Source organism: Pelecanus crispus, chromosome 15 (assembly GCF_030463565.1).
Source record: "Pelecanus crispus isolate bPelCri1 chromosome 15, bPelCri1.pri, whole genome shotgun sequence".
NCBI classification, from domain to species: domain Eukaryota; kingdom Metazoa; phylum Chordata; class Aves; order Pelecaniformes; family Pelecanidae; genus Pelecanus; species Pelecanus crispus.
Window position 1 is genome coordinate 5,934,877 of NC_134657.1, and position 27,060 is coordinate 5,961,936.

The 27,060-nt window shown below is 39.8% G+C and overlaps 1 protein-coding gene across 1 annotated transcript in view; it reads left to right on the forward strand.

Annotated features, from left to right (window-relative positions):
* Window positions 1–27,060, forward strand: part of RERE (arginine-glutamic acid dipeptide repeats) — a 178,324-nt gene that overhangs the window by 78,422 nt on the left and 72,842 nt on the right. Inside the window, exons 11-13 of the mRNA XM_075721534.1 lie at window positions 2,326–2,450; window positions 3,244–3,343; window positions 19,180–19,278. Coding sequence (XP_075577649.1) covers window positions 2,326–2,450; window positions 3,244–3,343; window positions 19,180–19,278 — 324 coding nt within the window. The remainder of the gene's footprint in view (window positions 1–2,325; window positions 2,451–3,243; window positions 3,344–19,179; window positions 19,279–27,060) is intronic.

Sequence of the window (27,060 nt, forward strand, 5' to 3'; positions counted from 1 at the left end):
GTCATTTGGCTGTTAAAATAGAAATTGAGAAAGCATGCTGAATGTGTTCAAACACTGGGAAGCAGAATAAGGTTAAGACTCTAGATGTTAGTTTGTTCCTGGTATGTTAGTTCTGTTAGTTTGTTTCTGGTATGTTAGTTCTAATTTGAGGGAAATCCTTCCTAAGCATTGAAAATAATCTGCTCTTACAAGAGCGTTAACGTACAACTTACTCTGGCTTATAAGGCCAGATCTGCCACTAGGAACTGAGGGCTCTCCTTCACCTGTGGAATTGACTTTGTACTGTACAAGTGCTGGATTTTTGCATCCAAGTGATGAATATTCATCCAGCCTCTTTTTTAAAATCTTGTTTACCTAGTGAAAGTAAACATTTATGGAACCTACGTATCATTCTTAAGGATGTTTTGCATTTAGAGGGAAAACGTCCTTGGCAACTAAACTTGTAGTATTCTTTTCACTAGTCATAGTAAGAGTGCTGTAAGTGATACCTTCCAAACAACTTTCTTCTCAAATTGCCATCTAATATTTTGGCAGGTATTAGTCACCTGTGCTGTAAGGTATAATTTCCAGAGGCATTTATGGATGGAAAAGAAGTAGGAAGAAGGTCCACTGATTTAGAATACTGTTAATTTTTTCTTGCTCGGTATTTTAAACTTCCGTTGTTCCTTCACTCATTTACTGAGCATCTATGTTTCTGACAAATGTCATTGCTAAGAGGATATATTCTCATCCTGTTAATTAGTGTAAGGTATAATCTTAAGATGCATGAATGGTTGATTGTAGGCCGCAGTAGGAAGTCAGACTGAAGATGATATTTGCTGCTTTCCGTTCTGTAGTCTGATTCATTCTGTAGAAAGTGTAAAAATAGTCTCCTCTGCACACTGGGCTTTGTTAACTCAGGGAATGGATACGCTTTCCTCCACCCACCTTATTGAGGATAAGGTCTATGTAGCAGAATCCAGAAACCTGAGATCCCAATAGTGGTTTCTGATGAATATCTGTTGCCTTCATTTTCCTTAAATTGTGCGTGTTAGAGAAGCTAGAAGACTGTTGGGGTTTTTATGATACTTAGTGCACAGATACCTCAAGCTACTGCTTGTATCATAATAGCAAGTAGGGACAGAAGTGAAGATAAATGTTTTGTAGAATTGCAGTTCTCAAAATTCACATGCATAGGAGGAGGAGCTTGGGTCTCTACTAAATGTCCTCCTATGAAAACTTTTGGCTAACAAATTAATGACCAGAGGCGTTGAAGAGGAAGTTGCTCTTAGGAGTAACTCTAGTAATTGTGTATGTTCCTAGCATACATAAGGATTGAACATTAAGTTGTGAAAGCACCCTGGTTGCTAGAATGCATAGCTCTCATAGAAATGTCATCTTGGTATAATGCTTGCTTATCCTTTTCCAGAAGAGAAGTTCAATGACATATCCATTTTCCCAGGCAAGAAGTGAAATAAGTACAGATTAAAGAGCAGAACATGAAAGACATCTGAACCTGTGACTTGTAATTACTGGTTATGTATAAATGTTGCCTCTCAAATATGTTTAGCATTGTAAGTATAGGAGGTAATTATAGGGCTTAAAAGCTGGTTCTGAAGAGGCTCTCAGCTATCTCATCCCGTAGCAGCAGATGACTAAAGATGCTAATTGGGTCTCTGGATACAGTGTAATACTTATTAGTGGCAGAGTTCATTTCACTGAGCTCTCTGTCTTTCAGGAAATTTCTTTGTTTCTCGTCAGAGTTTTAATGATTTATCGAGGACTTAATTTTAAACTTAGTGTCAAATGTGTAGGGTTTTTTACTGATTTTAAAATGGTACACACATGGTAGCCTGGTAGGCAGGAGTTGTAACAGCATCTTTTTGATAAATGAAAACTAACTGTCTTTTTGAGGGTAAATTGTGCAACAATGTTTGACTTCTGCATAACGGAGGACTACATATGCAGTACAAAATGGTGTGCTTCCAAGCTGCGGTATTTCTGCAGACATGCTTGCACTTGGTCTATATACAGAAGGGCTTCACTGGAGGTGGACTGAGAGGTGGCGTTAACCCTGCGTAATTGTCAGAAAATGAACTTCCCTTCAAAAAGAAGGAATGCTGGATAAAGTGAATAGATCGGAGCTTGATGACCCAGTTTCCTCAAACTTCTGAAACTTGGATCAAATAGCTTCCCCACCTGTTGTCTGAATATCGTCCATCTATGAGACCATCTTACTCCAGAGAATTTACAAACTTTGTTATTAATAGCACTTGTGCATCCTCCTAACACTGTTAAAAACTGTAATGTCTGTATGAACTCTTAATTTTTTTTTTTCCCCCCTAGGCTAAGCTTCCTGATCTGCAGCCATTTCCTTCCCCAGATGGTGACACAGTGACACAGCACGAAGAACTTGTGTGGATGCCAGGAGTCAATGACTGTGACTTACTTATGTACCTTAGGGCAGCAAGGTAATTTCAGCCAAGATACTGCCAATGTCTTTAGAATGCTGTAGTGGAAATGTGGACTGCCATGTATGTGCAGTTAGCTGTAGTCGCTCCTTTCTATTCTGTTTTGGTGTAACATGGATGTCAAACAGATAAACAAAATGTTTCGTCTGAGACAAGAATGCTCTGATTTGATGTTGCGCCAACACAGAATCTTTCCATTGGCTGTGGCTTTGGATTTCAAATGCAAAGCCAGCAGTAGGATTCCTTCAGAGACTAAATGTTTTTTGAATGAGCTCTAGTGTGCATTTCAGCTTCATACAGATCTCTGGTGTGCCCGGTAGATTAATCAGATGCGCTGATGTGCCTCATAATAATTCAGAGTATGAGTAAAATACTTGTGGTTTGCAAGAGTTCAGAGATGTGGGGAATCTGCAATTTAAGACAGTTTTCTAACATAATCTAAGATTACAACAAAAGGTTTGTTCTTTCTGGTGAGACTCTGTTCTCAGGTATGGAGGTTATATCTTCCATAATCCTGATCAGGCTTTGGTACTACTGCAGTGCAGATTTTTAATTGATGAAATCCACTTAGATTGGATTTTAATTTTGAATTAATTATTCCATATGCTGAGGTGACTCAGGTTTGCATAACAAATCACAGTGTGTGTGGTGCCTCATTTTACTTGCTTTCCACGGTATCACGAGGCCCTGAAATTTGTGATTTAGGGGGTAAATATACTATTTGTGTATTGCATGATGCGTGGATCAAACAGTAGCTGAAGAATTTAAACTTTTTTCCCCTCAAACTGTAAAGGAGCATGGCAGCTTTTGCAGGCATGTGTGATGGAGGATCCACAGAAGATGGTTGTGTTGCAGCCTCCCGCGATGACACTACACTTAACGCACTCAATACAGTAAGTATATGGAACTACTGGATGGAAGAACAGTCTTCCCATTTATTTCTGGACTACTTAAAGCACATAGCACATAAAATATTTAGCAGGTAAAATAGATTTTGGGATCACAATATGAGTACGATAGTAGCCTAGGATATCATAACTTCCTTTCAAATAGCAACTAGTTCTGAAAAGTCTAACCTACAGAACGTCAGTGATAAACTTTTGGGTGGTGCCTTTAAGGTGATAGCTAGTGAGTGTTCTGTATGGGAAGCTGCTCAGCTCAAGTACACCAGCTGGAATTGTTACTCGGCTGGCACCTGACCTGGCTGTTGGTCCTTTCATTCAGTCCAGCTAGCATCTAGCTGTAGGAAAACAATAGTTATTTCCTAGAAGGAAAATTTGTAATGCCATCAGATGTACAGTAATGACTGTCTGGAATTTGTCCCACTTGTGATCCAGTCTGTCATTTATATTTGGATGCATATATGTCCAGTTATCTCTTGCATAAACTTAATGTGCGTAAAGAAAGCATTATTGAGTAGTTACATAATGTGAGTGTATGTTGAGATGCTCATGCAGTTTCAGTGCAGCCACAATTAACTGTTTCGGGGAGGGTGGGGGGCACTAACATCAGTAAATCATGATACAAGAAATAGTATTTTAAGATCAAGCTGAAGAAACTTGTCTGTCATTCCATATTTTTTGGTAACAGTGAAATCTACAGTTGTTTGTTTCCCCAGAGCCCTATCTGCAGCTTTTGGAGACTCGTGGTGCTAGTGACTCTGAGCTGACTTTTGTGGTGTCTTCACTGTTTCCTTCCTAAAATATAATAAAAGGAATTACGTGTAACTGGTCATATGTTACTCTGAAGAAACATAGACAGATCTGCTGACTACCAACAAACAATTTTCATTCTTCCTCTTTTTATGTCACCTTTTATCCCTAAAACATATCTTGGAGGTATGAACAGTTGACTTCTGTCCTGTCATTTTCATGGTTATTGGCTATGTTCTAATCACACGCACTTGTGAAAGCTGTGGAAAGGATAGGATGTACCCTTTGCTGAATGAGTTTCTAGTTAAACCTGTAAAATGTTTTGGGGGCAATCACAGTAGAAATGTACAGACCCCATGTAGAGCTGGTAGGACTGGAAGCTGGGAGAGCTTCAGTTGAGCGTGTTCTGTGAAACTGCCAAGGGAGGATGCAGTGTGTAGCTCCAGATTTAATTTTTAAAGATCTCCTTTCCTAAAAGTAGTTTTAAGTGTATTCTGCCTCAGTGTCCAGCACTGTAACTATGTACAGCGACTCATATGTTACTTTGTTCACAATGCCTGAGGCTCAAGTAATTTGTTTTCATTCAGTAAAACTAGTGATACCAACAAAAAACTTAACTATGTTGTACTCCTGCAAATTGGCTAATGTTAAATACCACCTAATGACCCCAATATTATGTCTGGCTCTGCTTGCTATGCTTTAGTTATTTACAGTTGCATAGTTTCTAACCATTTATTTATAAAATTCTTAAGAGCTTGTGGATGGTTGTGATACACATCAGAAACTGAGTGATAATCACTGCAACAGAGAACAGATGATCTGTTTGTTTGGAGGAAGTATCCTAAGCATGTTCTTGTTTGGTTGTTCTGTTAAAGTGAGTGGAACTGACATTATCAAATTAATCACATTAAATATGCTTAACTGATTCTTTACTGTCAGTAAAGCATCTCATAGAATGAGAGAATCGTTTAGGTTGGAAAAGACCTTTAAGATCATCAAGTCCAACCATTCCATGAAGCTTTAAAAAGAGCGTTCAAAAGAAGCTCAATCTGTATGAGTTGTAGAACTGGTTTGTAGGTATGTATAACTTGATATCTACGCTAAAGTTGAAATGCCTGTATTTTTAACATGAAAAATGTTACTTATGTAACGTTAGCTTACCAAAACCACTCATACTGTTTTTTTTTATTTCCGCTTCTGTTTGATTCTTCACGTGTTTCATAGAGTGTGTCAGTTTTTGTCTTTTTTCCTGCAAGACGGGAGTAAAATAGCATTAAGATCTATAATGAGCCCCTGTAATACTTACTTAATAAACAGCAACAGAACTTTCATTCTTCCTCTGCAAAATTGTTTAAACATAGTCTATACACTTGCACGTGTAACCAGCTGAAATCCAAGATCAAATTCTGTACACATTAAATGCTTCCTTGCTCTCACTTTCACATCTGCAAAGTCAAGCGTTAGTGCTTCAAGCGCACCTCAGAACTGAGGTGAATGTATAAATCTTAGTCCTTTGGTTCCTTTGCTAAAGATAGCCAGTGTGTTAAAGACTTTTATACCATTTGATAAGAATTGCAGTTAAGTCCGTATTGCACATCCCTTTCAGTTTCTTACCTGGCTTACATTTTATTTCCTTCCCTTCTCTTGGGATGGGTGCCATCTGGTTCTGGTGCCTTACCACGCTAGAGTTTTCTAAGTTGTTCCCTAACATCCTTCTTAGACTCAAATCTCTGTTAAGGCCAATAATCATCAAAGAGCTTTTGGAATTGGAATTTCTTTCCCCTTGTCATCTATAATAAAGGACTAATGCAGAAAATTCATGTAACTTCACTGCTTTGCTATCTACTTTAATTACCCGCTTTAATCACTTGGGAGTCTAAGGAGCCTGTAGTTGCACTTGTAGACTTCTTGCTTCTGAGATTTAGATTAGTCCCAAATGATTTTGTTTCTGTTCTTCTGATTCTTTTCTTTGTATTTCTAGTGCACATCTATTTTAGAAAATCACTGCTGTCTTTTTCTGAATGGGGGAGGGTTTCACACGTCTGAAATAAAAGGACTATACAAACTCTTAATTTATCCCCTTAAGAATCTTGTCTGTGTGTAATATTTTTGACTGTTGTTGTCATGACTTCCCCTTTCCCCCAATGTGACATCTTAATGTATAGCAGTAAGGCTTACCTTGTGGTGTTCTTGTAAGCATCTCGTTAACTTTCGCTTTGCTGAAGTTTCTCTTTTGTAGGTATTGTGGTGCAAGTCCTCCGTTCCTCTCTAGGCTAGTTTTCAACCCGAAACAGTCTGCCTGAACATGGACTGTTGTACTTCCATGAAATACAATCTGCAAGGTTTGACCTTAATGACTCTCGAAAGGTCCTTAGGCTTCTGTGGGGTTGGATTTATTCATGCTTCAGGAATCTTTTCTGTGTACTAATAGTGTTCATCGCAATTTTTGGAAACCAGTGAAAATACTTTCCTTGTTGACTTTGAATTTTTCCAAAAAGTCTTTTCTTATGAATGATAGTTCTGTCAGCTGGGATATTTTAAGAAACTTTGACTTATTTCTGAGAGCCTCCTTGTTTTGACTAACTTAAAATGGGTTTGATAGGTAGTTTGTTGTCCTGGCAAAACGGTGCCCTTTTTATCTTTCTGTTCACCATCTATTTAAAACATACCAGATTTATCTGATAAATAATTGGTGAGAATCTTACCCTACGCTAAGTTGTGTTTTTGTTTAGAAATTATCATATGCAACCCAGAAGATTAATGTAAAAAAAATTGATATGGTATGATTTCTTATTATGGAAATCCAATAAACTTCAGAGCAGCACTTCATATAAATCAGTCTTGACAAGCTCCTTTGCTAGTGTTTTATTTAGGTAATAACAGATGCTGTAGCCCCCAGAATGATTTATTGTTAATTATACCAGATAGAAATGAAGATCATGGAAGGCACAATGCAACATATGTATCAGCTCATTGAAACAATTATTCACTTAATGGGCCAGGTAAATTCCAACTTCTGTTCATTTGGCTATTGGGATTTGATGCCACGTTTGTCATTGTAACCCTTGGAAGGAAATAAAGTTTTCATTTGGAGTTCGTTGCCCTCCTGATGAGTGTTGGCTGTCGTACTGAGCGGTACGGAGGAGGACATATTAGTTCCTGAAGGTCTTTCACCATGATGTTTTTGGAGAGAGGGGGGCTTTTTTGTTACACTACCATAGAACAGGTAGCTGAATTTGGCTGGCTTTCTAAAACTAGCTGGTTTTTCTGCTTTGTTTAAATATTCATGAACAAAGGCCATTTGATGCATTAGACCTTAAAATATTAGTCGTGTGAAACAAAAACACGTATGTTCAGTACACTTTTATTTTTCCAGTTTTATAATTGAACCGTAATGCATGAAGCCATTTTTATTGGTAAAATCGTAGGTGATGGAAACATTTTAATTTTTATAGCTACCCAGTTCCTCCTGTCTTGTGATCTGGAGGACCACATTGCTTCGACGCGGAACTCTTGCTAATAAGTGAAAAGGGAAATGGAAATGCTGATTTGAGTTACTCCCAGACCTTGTTTTGGGTCACTGTGGACAACAATATTGCATTCTGAGAGCCAGTATGGTTGATGTGAAAGTTATAGAATTAATACTTGGTAGTAATGCACTTTGCCTTTTTAGCGCTTTTGGGCTTTGAGTGTGGATAGGGATCACTTTTTAATAATCAGAATACTGTCACGAAGTCCCTCAAAACACTGTATTTACAAGATACCTGTGGAGATCCTTAGTAAGAAAATCCTGCAGGAGAGCCAGGACTTAATCAGCCAGTTCATTGGTTTTTTTTGTTGTTGTTGTCTGTTCCAGCCTAATTGAAATTTGGAAATCAATCGAAAACCTTAGAATTCATTCCCTTTCCAAGTCAGGCTAGTTTAATTAACTGCCTTATTTTTGCTTAGCATTCTTTACTTGCAAGTGCATTGGCTGTTCTAGTGACATGTTCAGTGTGGGAAAGCATCTGACACAGTTTTGTTCGCTTGTGTAGAAGGAAGAAAAAGTCCCGTGGAAGTTTTTTGTGTTTTGGTGGTTTGTTTGTTTGTTTTTTTTTTAAATGGCCAATTGTGGTGCCAATATGTTTTACTTGTGGATAAGTTTCTTCTGTAACACGTGCAATTGGTGGGTAACCTGGGCCATCTGCAATACTTAAACGGAGCATGGGGATAAGGAGTTTCAGTTTTCAAATGAAAACAAAGACAACCCTGGACCTGAGTTCTGTGGCGGGATCAAATTCAAGCCTGTTCAGACAAGCAGGTGTGTCCTTGTTCTCCTGCGTTCCCGTAGAGACTCCAATTCTGGCATTACATTTTGCAAAACTCCTCTGAGATGCAGGAAATTCGGTACCTGAGTGTTCTTCCTTCAGTGTGGGACTGAGAACTTTTCAGAGGGATGATCCTAGTGCTTGTTATGGAGAACATCCTTCTTGTCCACGTCATTTTTAAGCTAACATACAGTGCTAAAACATTAGCGGATTATTGGACTGTGGCTTGCAGTGTCAGACGAGTCAGGTTAAGTTTTTCCCGTGTGGTTCGGTTCAGTATTGCCCTACAAAAAAAAAAAGTAATAGAAGGTGTAGTTTAAACGTTCTTAAAAAAGTAGAAGTGACTTTGAGTTTTGCCTTTATTAGCTCTCAGATCAGGAAGCATTAAAGATCAGATTAACAAAGAATACCAGAAAACTTACAGACATAATCTTAAGGGCCAAGTTTAAAATTATACTTCAGCCCTGGGAAGGCTTATTTCAATGGCATATCGATCACTGGAGTAATTTTTGTCTTGTTCCATAGGAATCTAAAGGAGTTCTTGCCTTCAAATGTAATAGGATGAGCCCTTCTCTTAGTATCCAGAGCCATGTAAGTGACTTCTGCAATTTAAATTCAGAAGTGATAACTGTGCTGTGAGTCTGTAACTTCCTCCAGGTTAATTTACACTAATACATCAGTAGTAGTGCCTTCTGCTGCGTTTGTTAGAAGTGCTGTAAACTCTTATGTGATAGAGAGCTTATAGGCAAGTCAGTTAAAGGTCAATCATTTTGAAACCTGGTTTTGTAACGTGAAGAAGTAACATGCAAACTTGCAAGCAGTAAGTCTCCAGCTCCATCGTGGTGGTTTTGTTTTGGTTTTTTTGAGATGGAAACCAAATTTTGACATGTACTTGTATCACAGTGGTAGTTCTTTAAGGTCCTTCTGTGTATCATGTTTATTGAAGCTTGTTACATAGCTTGCTACATGCACACAATAGCCAAAGTTTTATTTGTATGTCTTCATATGAATAAAACTGTTCTTGTTTTCACAGGCGTTTTCCTCAGTGGTTTTTTTGCTTTTCCTATCCCACCCTCACAACTTTGTCTACTGTGAGAATCGTATAGGAGGATTTTGGCATGATTGTTGTAGACTTACTAAGGATCTGCAAAGGTATCTTGTAAATACAGAGAAGTGTTTTGTGGCTTTTTGACAGGATTCTGGTTATGAAAACTTCAGTGTGACCTCCAGAGTGGTGCTTCTGTGGTTTTGTTCATTTTTCAAAACAAAGCACGTACCGCTTGTGGGATACTCTGAAGTAACATCATTTCGCACGTGCGGTGTGTAGGACAGCTATCGAATAGCTGAATCAGCACAACTGAGGAGGTAGGAACATCTGAAGTCATTCTTCCAGTGGAAAGATTTGTGGTGGCTTGCCCCTAGTTAAAACTTGAGGATGTGCTTTGCGAAGTTAACAGGCAAGGAGAAAGACCTTTTCGTTTCAAAACCCCACGTTTCTTTTTGGCTGGTGATAATTGCAGCTGTACCGGATCCCTTAGCACTTTGAATGTGCTTTCATTCATAATGCAAGAAATAGACCTAAGTGAAACGATCCGAGGGAGCTGGTACCTCCTGCTGTGCGCCTTCATATCACGTCCATTTTAGGCAGGAGCCTGTGGCTGTTTCTACACCTCGCTGGCTGTGGCACACAAGCAAAATCTCTGCGTTCACCTCTCTTGCTCAGAGTTGTTTACTTTCTCTAAAGAAATGAGAGCTGCTGCCTCTGATGTGTCGTAGAAGAAAGTGTGGGAGTTGCTGGTGTCCCGGAGCACCGTACGAGGAAGCGCTGCAGAAGCTGACGGAGGCTGAGCTGTATGTGGGGAGCAGGAGCAGGAGCAGCCAGGGGCTCTTCCGCTGCTTCATCTCACTGTGCACCATAGGGCGGTGTTGGAAGTTCCCTGAAATCATGGCCTCCTCTTCAGCAGAAGAGTAGGCAAAAACTTTTGAGGCTGTTCGAAAGTAGTCATATCTAGAATTTATGTATGCAAAGGCTGGAAGAATTGATTTAAAAATTTCTTTACGCGATGAGGGCCCGTTACAAGAATTGGAGCTGGCAAGTCCTGTAGATTAGAACTGTCAAAAAAAGCATTTGATACTACAACAGTGATTTCAGAGAGCAGAAATGGCTGACAAATAGGTTTGGAAAACAATATGCTCAAAAGCTCATGCTGCTCTGTGGTAGAAAGCTGATGCCCTAGGTCTGACAATCCATGGAAAGATTGTAACATGGTGAATATTGAGCATAAACACAGTTGCCACCGTTGGCAAGTACTGTGGAGTAAGAGTTGGGGTAAATCTTGGTGTAGTTTCTTCCCCTCCCTTCCTCCCATTTCCTGGCCTCTGTCCTCCAGAGCTCTGATTTACTATCGGTCTGTTCTAACATCCTTTTTGTGCTCCATACTAATACAAAGCCAGAAACTCATGACCTCTTTTATCCTTTGCTGCTTTTGACCCATGCCTGCTGTTCAGAGTTTCTACAGTTCTTTTCTCAGACCATCCAGGTCAAGAAGGAGTTAAATTACTTCTTTGTTCTCAGTTTTTTAAAAGTTCCAGAATAATAATTCATTCTCAGTGTTCTGCCTTAGCCGTTGTTCTGATTCAAGAGTAAGTGTGAGCATCAGTTATATAGAACAGCAGACCCTAGGAAAGAAATTGGAAATGACAGTGTGCAAACTCGGTGTGTAAGAGGGAATCTTGGAGGTTTTGCGCATTTTGATGTGCTTGTTATTTTTGCTGGGGAAATGAGAGCCAGCAACTCTATCGTCATATGGTAAGAAAATACCACCACTTAAGCTTGCATACAGCTACATGGAAGAAAGACAAAACAATCATATGCTAATGTTGTATAAATCATTCTTTACTAATAGCATTGTTCTGACTTCTCATAACATTATTACATGGGAACATGTCATTATGAGTGACAAACATGACAGTGTAATATCAGTTTAAGGAAATTCAGTTCTAAGTAAGATGTCACGCAGACAAATTACTCCCTGTTTTAACTTGCCCTTAGACCAGATTTTCTTGTTCATTAACTACAGACAAGGTTGAAAGCATAAAAAATTATTTAAATATATGTTTGCATTTCTTATTATTACTGGTTTTCCTTTTGGATGAGTTAATTAACAGCTGCCCTCGTGGTTCAAACGAGGTAGCGTAGCACTTCAGGGTCCATCACTCTCTGCCCGGGCATGTTGGAAAATGAAGCCGCTTCGAGTGCGTAAGACAGTTTTGCCACTTTGAATCTCCATTCATCCTTATCCTTGCTCTTAGGGGAAAAACTTCATCACTTTATTTGTAAGACGAGTCAGGAAATCTTTCTAGAGAAACTAGTGAAACGGGCAGATAAAAAGGGCCAAAAATTACTGCCACGGTTACTTTTAAAAACTGTTTTGGAATATGTAAAACACTCATAGTTTTTATGAAAGTTGGTTGGTTTTGGAGGTTTTTTTTAATGCTGTTGTGAGTTTTGCAGGTATTCGGCAAGTTGTTGCCCTGGCTCCTTGCAGAGCCCCAAGCGTGGCTGGTGCGTTGCCCGGGCGAGCAGCTGGCGCAGCTCCCTCTGCTGTTCCCCGTTTCCCAACTGTGTTTTGAGCTGTTGGGCGAACCCTGGCAGTACCATGGGGTGAAAAGTGGATGTAACGCAGGCATCTGGCTTCTTAATCTCCGTCATTAGCATCTAGATCACTTGGTAGCAATTAGAGTTACTTAGAAGCTTAATATACATTAGAACTGGGGGGGGAGAGATGGAAGTTGCCTTTTTTGGTGTGTCCCGTCCCCACCAAAAGCAATGGGGACTGATTTCTATATTTTCAAGCTCTCGGATACCACAGATCGGTTATTTAAAAAAACAGAACTAGTAATTTTCTCTTGAAGTAGCTTACTGATCTCTGTCACCTTCTTTTTTTTTTTTTCTTTTTTTTTTCCTTTTTTTTTTTTTGTTGTTAGTTTCAAATTGTGTGGCAGGCCGAGCTGTGTCAACTAGTTATAAATCCAGACTTCCCCGTCAGCTGTGACCGCACGTTGGCAAAACAAGGCTGTTGGGCAGTCTTCCTGCTGGAGAGTTTAGGTTCTTGACTGGTTCAAGGTTCTGTTGTCCTTGGGCACCAGAGGGAGCTCAGCAAAGTAGTTTTGTTGTCCGAGAGCACAGTTTTTGTTTTTTTTTTTCCTCTGATCCAGATTGTTTAGTGTGTTGCAGCAGGTGGGGAGGAGGTAGAATTTCAAAGAAGAGCGGGGGGGAAGGAAATTCCTGGAATTAAAGGGCATTTGGGGCTAGTGGCTTGCTGGGTATCAGACGTGGTTTATAAAAATAAAATCTTGCCATTTTGGAGGATGAGCACTTAAAAGAATGCAAATTTGAAAATAGATTTTGCTGTTTCACCTAATGAGATGTATTTGCTATGGAACATATTCCATTTGATAGTAGGGCAAGATGTCCGCAGCTATAAGAGTGTCTGCAGCAAACTGAAATTTGTCAGCTCTGCTACTGAAAGAAGTGGCCTGAACTACATTTTGTATTAAATTAGGTGCTTGGATTAGAGTAATTACACCAAAAAAGACCTAGCTACTCAAGCCACATGGCAGTAATTCTTGTTCTGCTTTTCATTTTCCTTGTTGTCTTTTTTCCCTGCTCTCTCCTCTTTATTTTCTACCCTCTTAAACATGCTACAGTTTTACAGAGAGCTACTGGGTATCTTGACCATTGTCCCCTTCAGCGAGAGGAGCAAATCCCTCATTAATAATTACAATGTTCTTAAGCCTGCATAGATTACAATAACTGGTGCTTAAATAGATGTAAATATTGACAGTGCAGTACCAGGCAAATACCATCATCTTTTACAATTCCACTGAAGTATCTTGCTTGGCAGCAGTGAAAAATTTCTTTTGACCCATCTGTGTTGAGTCTTAAAACGCTCTTGCAATATTGGTAGTATTTACCTCATGGTTGGCAGGCCAGGCTTTCTATCTTTGTGCCGTGACAAGTGATGCGATCTGTCCGTGACCACTGATCATTCAGTGGAAGAGCCAGCACTCGAACCTGGAGAACTCCGGAATTCCAGCGCTGTCCTATAAATGCTGGCCATGGCTGCACCCCACAAAAGTATGTTCTGGCTGAGCAATCCCTGCTGCTCTCGCTGGCTTTTCTGGGTAGATTTCAAAGTAGTTCAGTACGACTTTCTGACTGTATAGGAGCAATTTTTCCTTAGAGATAGACGACTCTGGAATCTAGCAGTGTTCTTAATGGACTGCAATTATTTCATATTGTAGCATAAATGCAGCCTAACTCAGATGGGCTTTTCAAGGGAGATCATAATGACTGTAATTGCAAAAGGATGCCTTGCTGAAGTAGGAGCTGCCAGATGCAATGCCATTCTGATCTAAAAAGATCACAGTAAAAGGGACATTTAAATTAAGTTATAAATTACAATTGAAGAACAATATTTTGATGAGCAAGACCAGAGATGTCAGAGCTGCAAGATGTAATTCATGGGTTCATTACAGAACAGAGGTGCCTGACAGCTGAGCCATGCCAAAAGGAGAATTTATTTGCAACATCACGCAGACAGAAAATGGCAGCTCTGCTGAGAAGCTGTAGTAGAAACTTGAAACCTTGTGGTAATGTGCAGACTTTATGGTAATAAGGCTTGCCTGTGATCTAGCGTTGTTTAATGACTGTTGTAATATAAATGAGGTTTTTGGACACGTGCACGTTCAGAATTTTTCTTGAATCTAAAATCCTGTCCAGTGAGGCAGAAGTTGCTGTATTTTCTGTTTTAAAGTATAAGTACATTTGTGTTGATTCCTTTTGTTGCAGTTGTATACATAATGTCGCAGTGGTTCAAAATTTAGATGGCAGAGTTAATGCTAAAAATGGTGATTCTCTGGATGACAGGATAGTAATCTAGTGTTTATAGCAGTACCGTGAAAAGTTCAACCAGAAGTTAATGAAACCATAGGCAGTCATCATTAGCTATTATTTATATGTTTGAGTTGCTTGCCAATAAAGTGCTTGTATATATTAAATGACCGAAAGTAATAAGCAGAGAATGGGCCAGATTGAAACACGTACTTTTAACTCTGGCATTTATAAAAAATACTTTTCCTTTTTGCTGCATTATCCTACTCCTGGCACTTATAAAAGCTTTTTTTCCCCCCGCTTGCTAAAAGTGACATTTTTCAGGAGACTCTAAACCTGTAGCAGGTCTCTTGTTTTCACATCTGTGTCTTCTCTGTTATATGATGACTTCTTCTTTCATGTCTGTGCTTACGGGTTTTGTGATTGCTATTAATGTAATTACTTGGTCAAAAGCTAATGCTCATATTTTCGTAGTTCTGATGGCCTGTAAACTCTTCTGTTTTTCAGTAACCAGAGTAGTTGCCTGTTAGACCAGTCCATTCTTTCTGGGCTTGTCTGATTTTTTTTTTTTTTCTTTTTTGTTTCTTTTCTTTTTTCTTTTTTCCTCCTCCTTCCCCCCAAGGTTGAACTGCTTGGGTAGTAGGGCTGCCAGGGAAAAACACATGTTGTCCTTGAGGCAAAATAAAGATGCCCTCCAAGTTACAAAGAGGCTTTGGCATTACTGCATGTTTTGGGAGGGAGCAAAGAGGGAACAGAAACAGAAGCACTATTCTCTTCAACACTGTCAAATTTCGTAAGTGAAAAATCTTTTAGGTAGTGGCATGCACAGAAAAAGGCATTTGTAAGGTGAGCCAGCAAAACACACAGTCCTTTTTTTCTTTAAGATGGATCTGTTCCCAGTGCTGGAGTGCAAACAAGGAGAAAAATTAATGTGTACCCAGTAGAAAAGACAACATCTTATTTTCATGTCTTTAAGTAGGTATTGCATACCACAGGAGTCCTAAAAAAACAAGTTTAAAAAAGTTTGCAGTCAGTAGTGTTGTTTGAGTGTTGGTGTTGAGCACTGGCACTGCAAGTCTAGCTTTGTGCTCTTGATTTGTGGCTTATGTTGGATGGACAGAGATCATTGTTTCACTCGCATGGAGGGTGCAGCCATGGGAGCTGACACTGATGTAGTCAAGAGAGACAGATTTACAAGCCATCGTTCTGTTGTACATTAGGAAATTTCACCTGGGGAGACAGGTCTGAAAGCAATGGTTTCTACTAAGTGATCTCGGGTAATGCATCTCCCTGACTTACGGCAGAGTGAGGTGCTGTTGATGGCTCTGATGTGTTAATGCATCTCTTAGCAGTGGCTCGCAGAGATCAGATAGCTGCAGAAGGGGGGCGGGGAGGAAATGACTTTTTTGGAAGCTGAAGCATTGTTTTCTGTGGTTACTCTGCAACAGTACGTATAATTATTGCACAGAGTATCTGTAACTTCCCTGTAGGTGCCATATAGAAAGCTGAAAATGAATAGAAAACCACTCTGGCTTAGCTTGCTTTCTTGTTGCCATTATATTAGCAAGCGCTTGTTTTACTGCAGTAACACCCTGTTTGCTACTGTTATTTTAGTTGTTGGTAAGGAGGAAAAAAATGTTCAGGCTGCCAGTTAAGGGAACATTATTGTTTGTTCTAAAAACACACTGCAGGTAATCATCAGAGGTCTTTGGCCAGTAGTGACCTTTTATTTTTAGAAGTACTTTACTTTCTTTAAATTCCCTCAAGTATAAATAAATTTTGAATGCCCCAGTAACTTGGTGGAAGTGGAAGAGCACCGTCATCAGTTCAAGATCTGTTCCTCCTGATAATAGAAGATTTGAGCCAGTTTGTGTGACGTGTAACCCATAATGTACTAATTTCTTCTTCGACACGGCTGGTAACATGTTCGTCTCTGTCGGTAGCGGGTATGCAGGATGACTTTTGAGTGGCCTCATTTTCTAGAGCGCTGTGCACTTCTGCTTTTATAGCTACCCTCTGCATTTTTGGACCTCAGACCTCAGGTTGAGGTGTTTAGTAGCAATTGTTGATCAAAACGTTTTCTGGAAACTTCAGGTGTTACAGAGGAGGCTCAAAATTATATGGAACTGAAATTTTGTCAGCCAATGGAATAAATTAGCTGTTACTTTTAATAGCTTGAGGTTCATGTGCAGGGACTTTACTGAAGAAAACAAAGTAATTTCTAGTGCGCTTTGTACTGCAAGCAGATTGGCTTTATAGACTGTCACAATCTGTTCTGTGGCCCTCATGACCAGAAAACTGAGACGCTAATAAAATAGATGGGAAGACGGCATGGCATGATATGTGGTACCCCAAATCCACCATTTCATGAAGTGCCCCAGTATGATAGACCAGGGTGCCTTGTGTGACATGGGCACTTTTTGTTCTCTGAAATTCCCTGTCCATTTATGGTATCATTTTTATTGAAAAAGCAAACCCTATTTTATAAAAAAGCAGTGTACTTCCAGATGCACAAGCTATTTAAAACCTGAGTTGACAAAAGCCAGGTAGTGAAAGTGAAGGCTGCTTTGGCCCAGGTCTCACAGATGTGCTTTCTTTTCACAGCTGTGTGAGTCCTGTACAGAGTGCAGAGCTTTGCTTTCCATTTCCCGGCTTTTGGCAAGTTCTGCTGCAGCTCTTGAAGACTTGTTGAATATTCTGCCCTGTCCAGCTCTTGAAGAGTTGTTGAATATTCTGCCCTGTCATTTGCAGAAGCACCATGGCTCTGGAGCCATGCTGGCTTTCTTACAGTGGGCTTGACCCACCTGAAACCTGGATTCAACAGTGTTGCAGCCTTGAAGAACCGTATTATATATATGTTTATAATACACACACACATCTGTATTTTGCTGTAAATGTCATCATAGCAATCTAAGTTGCCATTTGACTTTCTTCCTTCTGCAAGTTGTATGGTGGCTTTCAAAAGTCAGTGCACAAACCTTTCATAGAGAGATTATTTACTGGGGGAACTGTACAAAGCTGGCTTTCATTGGAAACTGATTTTTATTATAGTCTCACTAAAGAAGAATTTCTGTAGGGCCAGTGATTTGTTTTTTCCCTTCACTTCTATCTTGATTCAGATGTCTGCTTTTATTTCTCAGTAGAAATCACTTAGACCCACTTAACAGAAGTAAATTTGAATAATTCACTTACAGCTTTTAAAAGTCTCCGCATCATGCTACTGGATGCAGTATGAATGCAGGGCATTCTTGTGCGCCGAAGAGCTTACAGTCCGAGTTAGGACCAGACCAGACAAAAGCAGCAATATAAGGAAAAACCAGTGTTGTTAGGAGGTGGCCCTGGGGTAGAAGGGGTCTGACCATTGTCAGATGTACAGAATCGGTACTTCTGAATTGGTTGAGAGATGTAAATAGCTAAAGTGAGCAGCAGTAAGAAAGTAATCTTGCTATTTTTATTTGAAGCAGAATGCTGTTCTAAAATTTGAACCTTTTCCACATAAGAAAAATGAGGAATTTTTTCCTCTTGTAATCAGGTTTTGTTATAATGTTATATTAATAGTGACACAGTAGTTAATATCTTGTCGCTGTTCCGTAACTGTATCTTGATCCCTGTTCAGTTCATCAGTCTTGGGAAAAGTTCAAGAATTCTAGTACTTGTTGAAATGTTTTCTGAGTCTGATCAAGTATAGGTCTGGCAGCATGGATGCTTCTGGAGAGTGGGATGCAGATGGCTCGGGATAAATTCTGGGTGGGAAGGAAAAGCAGGAGATAACCAATGTACAGAATCATGTTTTGGTTGTCCCTACTGTAAAGAAACTTCTGAGGGTCTGTAGAAATCTGTGAAGTTAATCGATAGCTTTGAAGCTTTGGTTTGCTCTGCACGTTGTTTAGAAAAACCACCTCTTGTCTGTGTAGGGAAGTTTGCATGCAAATCATTCTCCCTTTTGGGTGTAGGAAGATAATTCAGTTTTTGTCACCCCAGCAATACTACTTTTTCTTTGAGATCATTTTCGGAAGACACAGAGCAGGCTCCTGACTGGCTGTTCAGTTCTTAAAATCCCACTGTACTTTGAAGATAGGACACGCTATAAATCTACAGTGTGCTGAATGTTTTCTATCAAGAGCTAAGAGCTGGAGATTCTCATGGGTTCATTGTTGAATGGCTTTTTTCAGTGTAGTTGTTTTTCTACCTCACCCTGATTTACATGTCTACTGTCTACCTCAGACAGCTTTTGATCGTGTAGATACAGAATTTATGATCGAAAATAAGGTACACTGTAGGCTGTGACCAGCTGAAACAGTAATGTCAACTTAAGACATCCCTAGTTGTTTTTATGTACTCCTTTAGCTATCTGTAGAGGTTTTCTTTCTCTTCCATACTTGTTTTCCAACAGCATGGTGATCTTTGCAGTGCAACAAAAATAAAAAGAATTTTCTGGATGGGTAAACCTGATGTCCCATGACTTGCAATCCCTCCTGTATGTTAGTTTTTCCAGTGGTTTTACTAATCAGAAGAAAATATGCTGCATAAAACACAACTCCTCTTGAAAAATATGTTGTTGGAGCTTTTTAAAACTTTCCTTGGAATTTCTAATGTAAAAAAAATTTTTGAAGTTAACCAAAAAATCTTCAGTGCTTCATGGGCTCAAACATTATCTGGGAGAAGTTTAGGAAGGAAGGGGAAAATATACTTGTTGTAATGTGGTTTCTTCTACTAATAAAACCCTTCAGGTTGTTTAAATTTCACTTTGTATATCAACAGTAAAAATAATTAGGCATAGAACATCACGTGTTGGCCCCCTGTAGTGGTTTTTCTCCAATATCAGATCATTGCTAATTCCACTGAATGATCTATTTGTCTTCTTTATTTTTTAGCTACATGAAAGTAACTATGATGCTGGAAAAGCCCTGCAGCGCTTGGTGAAGAAACCTGTGCCAAAACTGATTGAGAAGTGTTGGACTGAAGATGAAGTGGTAGGGAAATGAATTATTCCCTTGAGCCTTATAGTTCATGTTGCTTCTCTTGCTTTTTTCTTTCTTCCTTTCTTTCTTTCTTTCTTCTTTTTTTTTTAATTTTTCCTAAAGAGGTTATCTTTATGGGAAAGAAGAGGGGTAAATAACTTGCTGCATAGGGTAAACTTTTGCACAATTCTGAGTTAGAGAGCCCTCGTTCGATATACGGAACTTTATTAGACTGGGGAAAATATCTTTCTAATAGTAGAATGAGAGAGGAGAAGATCAAGTGACTGTTTTTGAGAGGATGCCATAGGGTAAATGAACAGCTGTAAAACTTCTGGACTCTAAATTGCACTTTCATTTTCACCTCCAGGAAGGCTGGCCACATTCATTAATCGGGGCAGGACGAGGTGTAAAAGGCATACAAAGTATTGTCCCTGGTTTGGTTGGGTTTTTTTCCTGCAGGTATTGGAGGAGGCTTACAGTGTCAGCTCCAGCTGGCTAATGGGAGGTTGGATATGAGTGATTCTCCTAAACAGAGTTTGAGATTAAGTCCCTCATACGGAATATTAGAAAGTGTTTACAGGCATAGTTCCTGATGGATGAATCTTTGACAAAGAGCAGACCAAAAATAGATTATCTGAAAGCTGGGATTTAGCCATGCCATCCACGTTTACTTTAAAGTACGTAGAAAGTGTCGGGCTCCAAAACTGTACTGAAAACTGTGCATCCATCTTACATGGAGCTCCCAAAGTAATGTACGGACGTGGTGAATTTGGGGCATACAGTAAATAGGCGGTGCAGCACTGCGTCCTCGCAGTTACGGACCTGGAATCACAGAGGGATTTGGGCTCATACAGTTTAACATCCTGGTACGCTGCAAGTCTCAACTTGGACAACTTAGTAGTCACGGTGCTGATTCTTCCATCTGGCTGCTGTTTCAGCGTGTGCTCGTAGTCTTTCTAGGTCTGGGGTTGTAGCGCAGGCAGGGAAGGAACGTGTAAAGATGTCATTTTTTCCTTCAGACAGAGGTTGAGGTTTTTGGTGTATATGGCTTTGGATTGAATGTTACTGTTGTTACTAGCCTACTAAAAGGTACTGCTCTGCAGTCTGATTAGTGGGGGAAAAAAAAAAGTTTTTTTGGACCTGAGAAAGACACCTCTTCATAAAAGCTGTAGTTGACAGAGAGGGTGTGCTGCTGGGAAAGCACTTCACACTCAAATGGACCACTTTTGTGTGGTTTTTTTTTTTTTTTTTTCTTCTGTGTATTTTCCCAGAATTTGGGGGAGATGATATCTGTGTGAGAAGAATTAGTGAGGCAAAGGTGCTTCTTGTGGTTCATTCTGCAGCTTAATTGCTGCAATTGTGAGGCTTCTCCTGGCTTAATTTTTATACATATGATATAAAGCAACTGTGCTTATTAAACAGCTTTCTGTAGGGTTATAAACTGAAATAAATCATGTGAAGTTGGGAGCAAATTATAGATTCTTAATTTGCTGACACCTTGTAAACAAACAGATTCTTAAATATTGTATTCAACAGATGCACAAGATGCATTTTCTGGCAGCATTTGGAATCCAAATGCTGCTGCATTACAACCCTTTGTCAGAACTTGCAGCTTAAGCTAGCACACAAGTACTTGACTGTATTAAAAAAAAAAAAAAAAGCAAAACTTGTGCATTTTCAGTACCCAGGAGAAATGCTAAACAAGTTCACTTGGATTACATCCTAAAAATATTTTGCATTTTAATGCTGATGTTAATTATGCTTAACAGAATAGATTTATGTGAAATAGATTTATGTGAAAACATGTAAGAGGAGAGTACCTCTTTAGTAAGCTGACTAGGCATGTCTGGTTTTGTGAAAATGGAAAAATGTTATATTTCCTAGCTCAATAATTAGGCTGCAGTGTGCACTAAAATAGAAAATCAGATGATTGGAAGTCAGTTATGATAAAATATTTATCACAGAAGAACTTCAGACTGGCTTATGGCTTTTACTTTTCACTGTTGGAAAAGCTTCTTCTCTCATGTACCATATTGGAATAAACGGGGATAGAAATTCAACTTGTCATGTATACTTACCAGGTATATAAATGAAAAAAGTCTGATATGGTCCAAGACAGCATTGCTCATGTAAAAGTGACAAGAGAATAGTTTTTTGTGGGTTTTTTTTTTTTTCCTTTGAATGAATGAATTTAAGCTAGTTAGTTAATTGGTAAAGTATTTGAAGAAGTAAATAAAAATAAAAATTTTGTGGTCTTGTTAAGGTGGTAATAAATTTGCAGTGGTGCTATAAAACAGAACTGATTAATAATGGGTGAAACTTTTGTGGTCTCTTAGCATTTTTTAATTATTCAGACAATGGCTGGAGAGACTTTTTTTTTAAGCTCTAATTTCTCTGAAAGTCTTTCAGGGAGTTATTCCAATGAATTATGTGTGCTTGCTCTCTCCTTCTGTAAATCTTTTTGCAAGAGCTAAGATTAGGGGTAGGCCAGGCCATATAAACCTGTATTAATGTAGGCTTATTCGGAAATCCAACAAAGAACCTTTGTGGTAAGGAGACTGCCTGAAGTCGTAGAGTGAAAGAGGATCACGTGCTAACACCGGCAGCAAAGCGAAGGAGAGGATGAGTAAAAAGGCTCGAACACAGTTTCCTGAGAAGTTTTACAGTTATCTTGTCATAAGAGGGAGTCTTCTTTAGGGAACCGACTGTCAGAACAAATATTTCGAGTGCTCTGCCCTGTGTTTAGTAAGTTTGTGTTCATATTGTTTTAACCTCTGCTTTCTCTGCATACGTTCTTTCCCACATCCATGGTTAAATTGTACAGTGCCAACACATCTTTTTCTGTGTAGATTTTTTTTTTAGTCTCCTTGGGTTTGTTTGGGTTTTTTTCCCCATCAGCTGCTCTATGCTGTGAAAGCCATAGCTGCTGCAGCTCGGGGTTTTCTGATGAGCGGTCCATGTTAGATGGTAGAGAATAGAGCCTTAGGAGTAAGAAAAAGCCAAGTTTATTGAGAAGTGAAACCTTCCTCCAAAAGTGCAAACTCTGTGAGTACAGAATAATGATCATTGACTCTATAAATCATTGTCAGTCTCAGCTCATTTTATCATATTTGTTCTTGTTCTGTTCCATCCAAGTTTCCAGAAACATTTGGCAGCCCTCCAGCCTCAGCAGAGCCAAAGATTAAACTGTGCTCTTATTTATAGACAGCTAAGCTCCACCTGCACAACTTCATAGCGTGTTTGTCCCTGGCAGTTTGTAGAAAACTCCAGATTAAAGCAGCTGTACTGCACTTCTGAGCATTTCTGAGACTTGCAAGGGAAGCTTGCTGATTGTTGGCTCTGTGAAACTGAGGAAAACTTTCTGCGTGATACGTAGGGTGCTAGAGCTACGTAGGAACTCCACGACAAAGTATTTTTTCAGAAAACACTGACGTGTCAAACCAAAAGTCTGGCCAAAACAAATTTTTGCGGAGAAGCTTATTAAGTGTGTGTCCCTCCCCGTCTCATGATGGCAAGCGAGGAGCAGGAGGAAGCCTCTGGCAGTGTGGCTGGCTGGTAATCCAAGAGACGCGCTCCGAAGGGAAGTGGAAGACCCAGGTCCAAACCATGTCCCTGTTTGTGCTGGACTTGGAATTAGTCTCTTCTTGTGGCCCAGCACATAATCTACTTACTTAATTTTTACAACTTGTGTACATGAGCAGATAGCACACCAGGTGCAAGGCTTTGGTTAGTTAACCTCCTTAACTGCGCAGGGTTCTGTGGCGTGTGGCCAGTTGAAATAATGCAGATCACGGCTTTTGTTGTCTCAGTTTTTCCATTGCTGCCTTTCTCATCTTACAATCATATCTGCCCCCTGCCATGCCTCTGGACCCCCCAAAAGCCACACTCCCCCTCTTGCTATCCTTAAGTTAATATTTCCTGCCAGGTTGTTCAGATGAGCGTCGGAAAAGTTGGCTTGCAGGGCAGACGTAGGGTGCGTGGCTGGTGGGGAGCGGGGAGCAGAGGGAGCGGAGTGCTGCCGCAACGTCAAGCAGTTGGGCGGGTGGCAAAGCAACTGAAGTAGAGGTGTCGTCACATTGATGCAGGGAAAGAACGCACTTGGTACAAAACGAATTCTCAAAACTTTGCGCTTCCCTAAGTCAAAAATCCTCTGTGAGTTGGTTGCTCTCTTACTTGCACAAGTGTTTTGACCGAGCCCACTTCCACTGTGCTGGGTGATTAACGTAGCTGATTTTGTTGTGCACGTGAGAGCAGTGCTGTGTCCAGCACAGGTCTCTGCAGTATTCAGTAGTATTTGTGACAGAACCCTGTGTGAATAACTCGCATTTATTGAACATTTATTTATTTCTAAAGCTTTTAATTTTTTCTGTGGACTATCTGTTGCCCAAAGATAAAGCCTTCCTTGTTAATTAAAACAGCTTTGTTGCCTGTGACCGAACTGTCAGGTATGAGCTGCTTTGCGGTGATCAGAACTGATTAAAATAACGGATGGAAGTTATGTTATTTTTCCTACTGATGATGTGGTTACAGAGGTTTAGATGAAATTAAACAGAGGATAAAATTTGCCAGTGATTGAATTAAATGGAAGGCTCTGTAAATATGAAGATGGCTGTTTGTTGTCTCCCTTGTGTTTCTAAACCTATGGCTATTTTTAAGCCTTTTTTATTCCAGTATGTAAATTCAGAGGCTTACTGTGAAAACCAGTCTTCCACGCTGCCTAACAAAAGGGGCTAAAGAAACTTCTTTGCTGGTGCATCTGCATGCAGCTCTAGCAGCAGCTGTTTCCTGTTTATAAAGGCTGCTGCTACACCTGACAACATCAGCTTCCAGCAGTGATTTGGCGAGGGGGGGTTGGTGGCTCTTGTAACGCTCAGGAATTTACTTCTGTGGACAAATCTGTCGGACAATTGGCAGATATAACGCCCTATTTAAGCACTTTCTAAGCACGCACCCTGTAGAGCAACGCTGAGCAGCATAGCCTGGTGGAATCTTGTTAGTGTTAGGCTGCAGTTCCAAACAGAAAGCAGTGCGGTTCAGAGTAGATGCGTTATTTGGGAAGAAGCCATGGAACAAGTCCTCTGTTTTGTTACAGCTGGCGGCAGCGCCCTCTTACAAGTTTCCTACCACCGAATGCCATGTCTGACATGTGGCATGATGCTCGCTGCCAGAGCAAGGTCAGTGTGGCTGCTGAAGGGGGGCTGGCTTAGCCATCCGGCATGTGTTCCGTGCAGTCTCTTTCCCTAGGACGAGATTAAAAGGAGAAAAGGGGTTACCCTGTGTTTTCTTCAGCCGTGTTTCCCAGTCTCCCTAAGCCCTGGTGGCACTCAGTCTCTCTAACACTGCTTTTGCCATTCTGCGTGCAACAGGAGGTTGTAGTAGGGACAAGATGTAGTTAGTATTTGTCTTATTTTCAGTGCACTGAGAAAAGCAAGATGCTTCGCTCAAACTCAGCAAGGGATTGTGAGAGTGAAAGAGAAGCGAGCTCTACTCTGCATCTCGTGGTCACCTCGAAAAACGTCTCTCGATCTATGAGAGAGTATTGGCATTTTTGATGCAAGTGATCAGAAATCCCTAATAAGAATGGAGTGATGCTGGTCAAGTCTTCTCCAGTTGGAAATATTTCAAAACTGATATTGCAATTGTATTTTGAAAGACGCAGACTTAGAATTTGTTGTCTATGGGGAATAAGTAGAACAAACCTGAAACTGAGTGCCTATGTTTAAACTCTGGTGCTTGCCCCGATGATGTGCTGCTTTACTTTCCACAGATTCCAAACCTGGAACTATGATCATTAGCTGCTTTCAGTTTAGGTTAAACACCCATATTTCCTGGCGTGGTTTCCGTGGAAATATTTCACAAGAAAAATTGTCCTTACAGAATTTCCACTCGTCTTGGGACAAAATCTTCTCTGCAAAATGGCTTTTGTACTTTCAGTGATGTTCAGTACAATTCTGACCCTACGCTTGCTCCAGGTCCAAAAATGAGCTTACTGTGCACACTTCCTTTTCAGAGAAATGGTTATCATTTACAAGGGATACAATGTTCATCTTAAGTTTTGTTAATCTAATGAAATGGGTTTCAATTCTGGTCTGCCTCGTGCATTGGAAGTAGCGAAGGAAACAGACTGCTTCTGACTGTTCTTCACATAACAGTCCTGCTGATTTGATCTTACATTTTTGTCTATTTATTCAGAATGTGCTTTTTTCTGTCTTTCTATCAAAAGTACTACCAAAATCAATACGGCTTACCGAAGAGAAATACAAATCAGAACTAAAAGAACCTCTAGTTTATTAGGTTTTTAATTAAACTTGATGAACACATTTTAAATAACACAAAGGCCTCGGGCTGAGCTGCATCTAATCGAAACAGATTAAGTCACCCGTCCACACTTGGGTAGTTATTAATTCTGTTTACTTATGCATGCTAGCTAAAGGCAGAGTTCGCTGCTGCTGTGTTGCAGTTTATTGCGCAGGGATGCTTTTGCTGCATGGAATTGTGCTCCTAATTAGCATTCAGATGTTGATTATGAAGAACGCTGGCGAGGCTAATTGAACCACCTTTGAAATTCGGGGCTGCCTCTTCCAAAGTTAAAGAGAAACTGGGTGAAACGGTAGTTTTGCATGATTTCTTGGACACTTCCCCCTTTTGCTTCTACACTTGGTCCCATCTTTTCAGAGATGTTAAATTCTCAAAAAGAAATTGCTAAGTGTTCTTAGGAAGCAGGGTTTTTTTTACTTGTGCATCTCCATGCAGAACTGTCGATGCCACACTGTGGCGTCCTCGATAACTAGCTTTTATCGTGAAATATGCTGCCCTTTAAATATTTTACATTGCTTTTGATGTAGAGTAGTTGAGGTAAACAACCTAGATTCAAACCACCTCTTAAATTTATGTGCAGGGATAGTTAATCCTTGCTGGTGATAAACCTTAATTGGCCATGTACATGGATTTACAAGTTCATAAATTTTAAAATATCCACACCTGGCTTCAACTTAAAGCTCATTTGTCATAAAATACAAGAGAGAGCCTTCTGCCAAAAATGACAAGATACAGCAAACTAATTCCCTAACATGTTTGCAAGTATTTGTAATCCAGCGTAGCTGGTCAAGAAATTACTTATGCAAAACACACACACTTATTTGCTTGGCTTCTTTGCCTAGAATCATCTTCAGATGTCTCTCATCTGCCCTTTTTGGAGTATCTGCTCATGAAAACATTGTTTTCATTGCTCATGCCTTTGAAGCCAGGCTTTTCAGATACGCTGGAAGACAGAGCTGCTTACTGGGGCAAAAATACCATGAATTTTATTTACTGTTTATATGGCAGCTATAGAAAATGTAATTCATAGCAAAATTGAAACAGAGCCTCTGGAATAGTCGGGGGGAAAAAAATCATCAAGGGATATTAGAAAAGGAGGCTGGCATCGCAGGGCTGCATTTGAGGAACTGAGTGGGCTTAGAAGGTTAAGATATCAGTTGCTGCTTAGTTTTAATTTTTTATCCACAAAAAGTAAATATTACAGCTTCATAGTAGAGTGGCAGTTCCTACTAAATTCACATTTTCTGGCCTTCAGAAATCAAGCCATCTGATGCCATTTGCAAGTGTGTTAATTGGGAACAGTTGAAAATTAACTGAGCATTGAGACGAAAAATACCCCACCAAACACAAATTGCCATGGTCTAGTAGGACCTTTATTTTAAGAAGAATAAACAAGATTTTAGTTTAAGAAAGACTGGGAATGTGCAGTCTTGTCTGTAGCTTATTCTAAGAACTTAGAGCGTAAAAGAACCATCA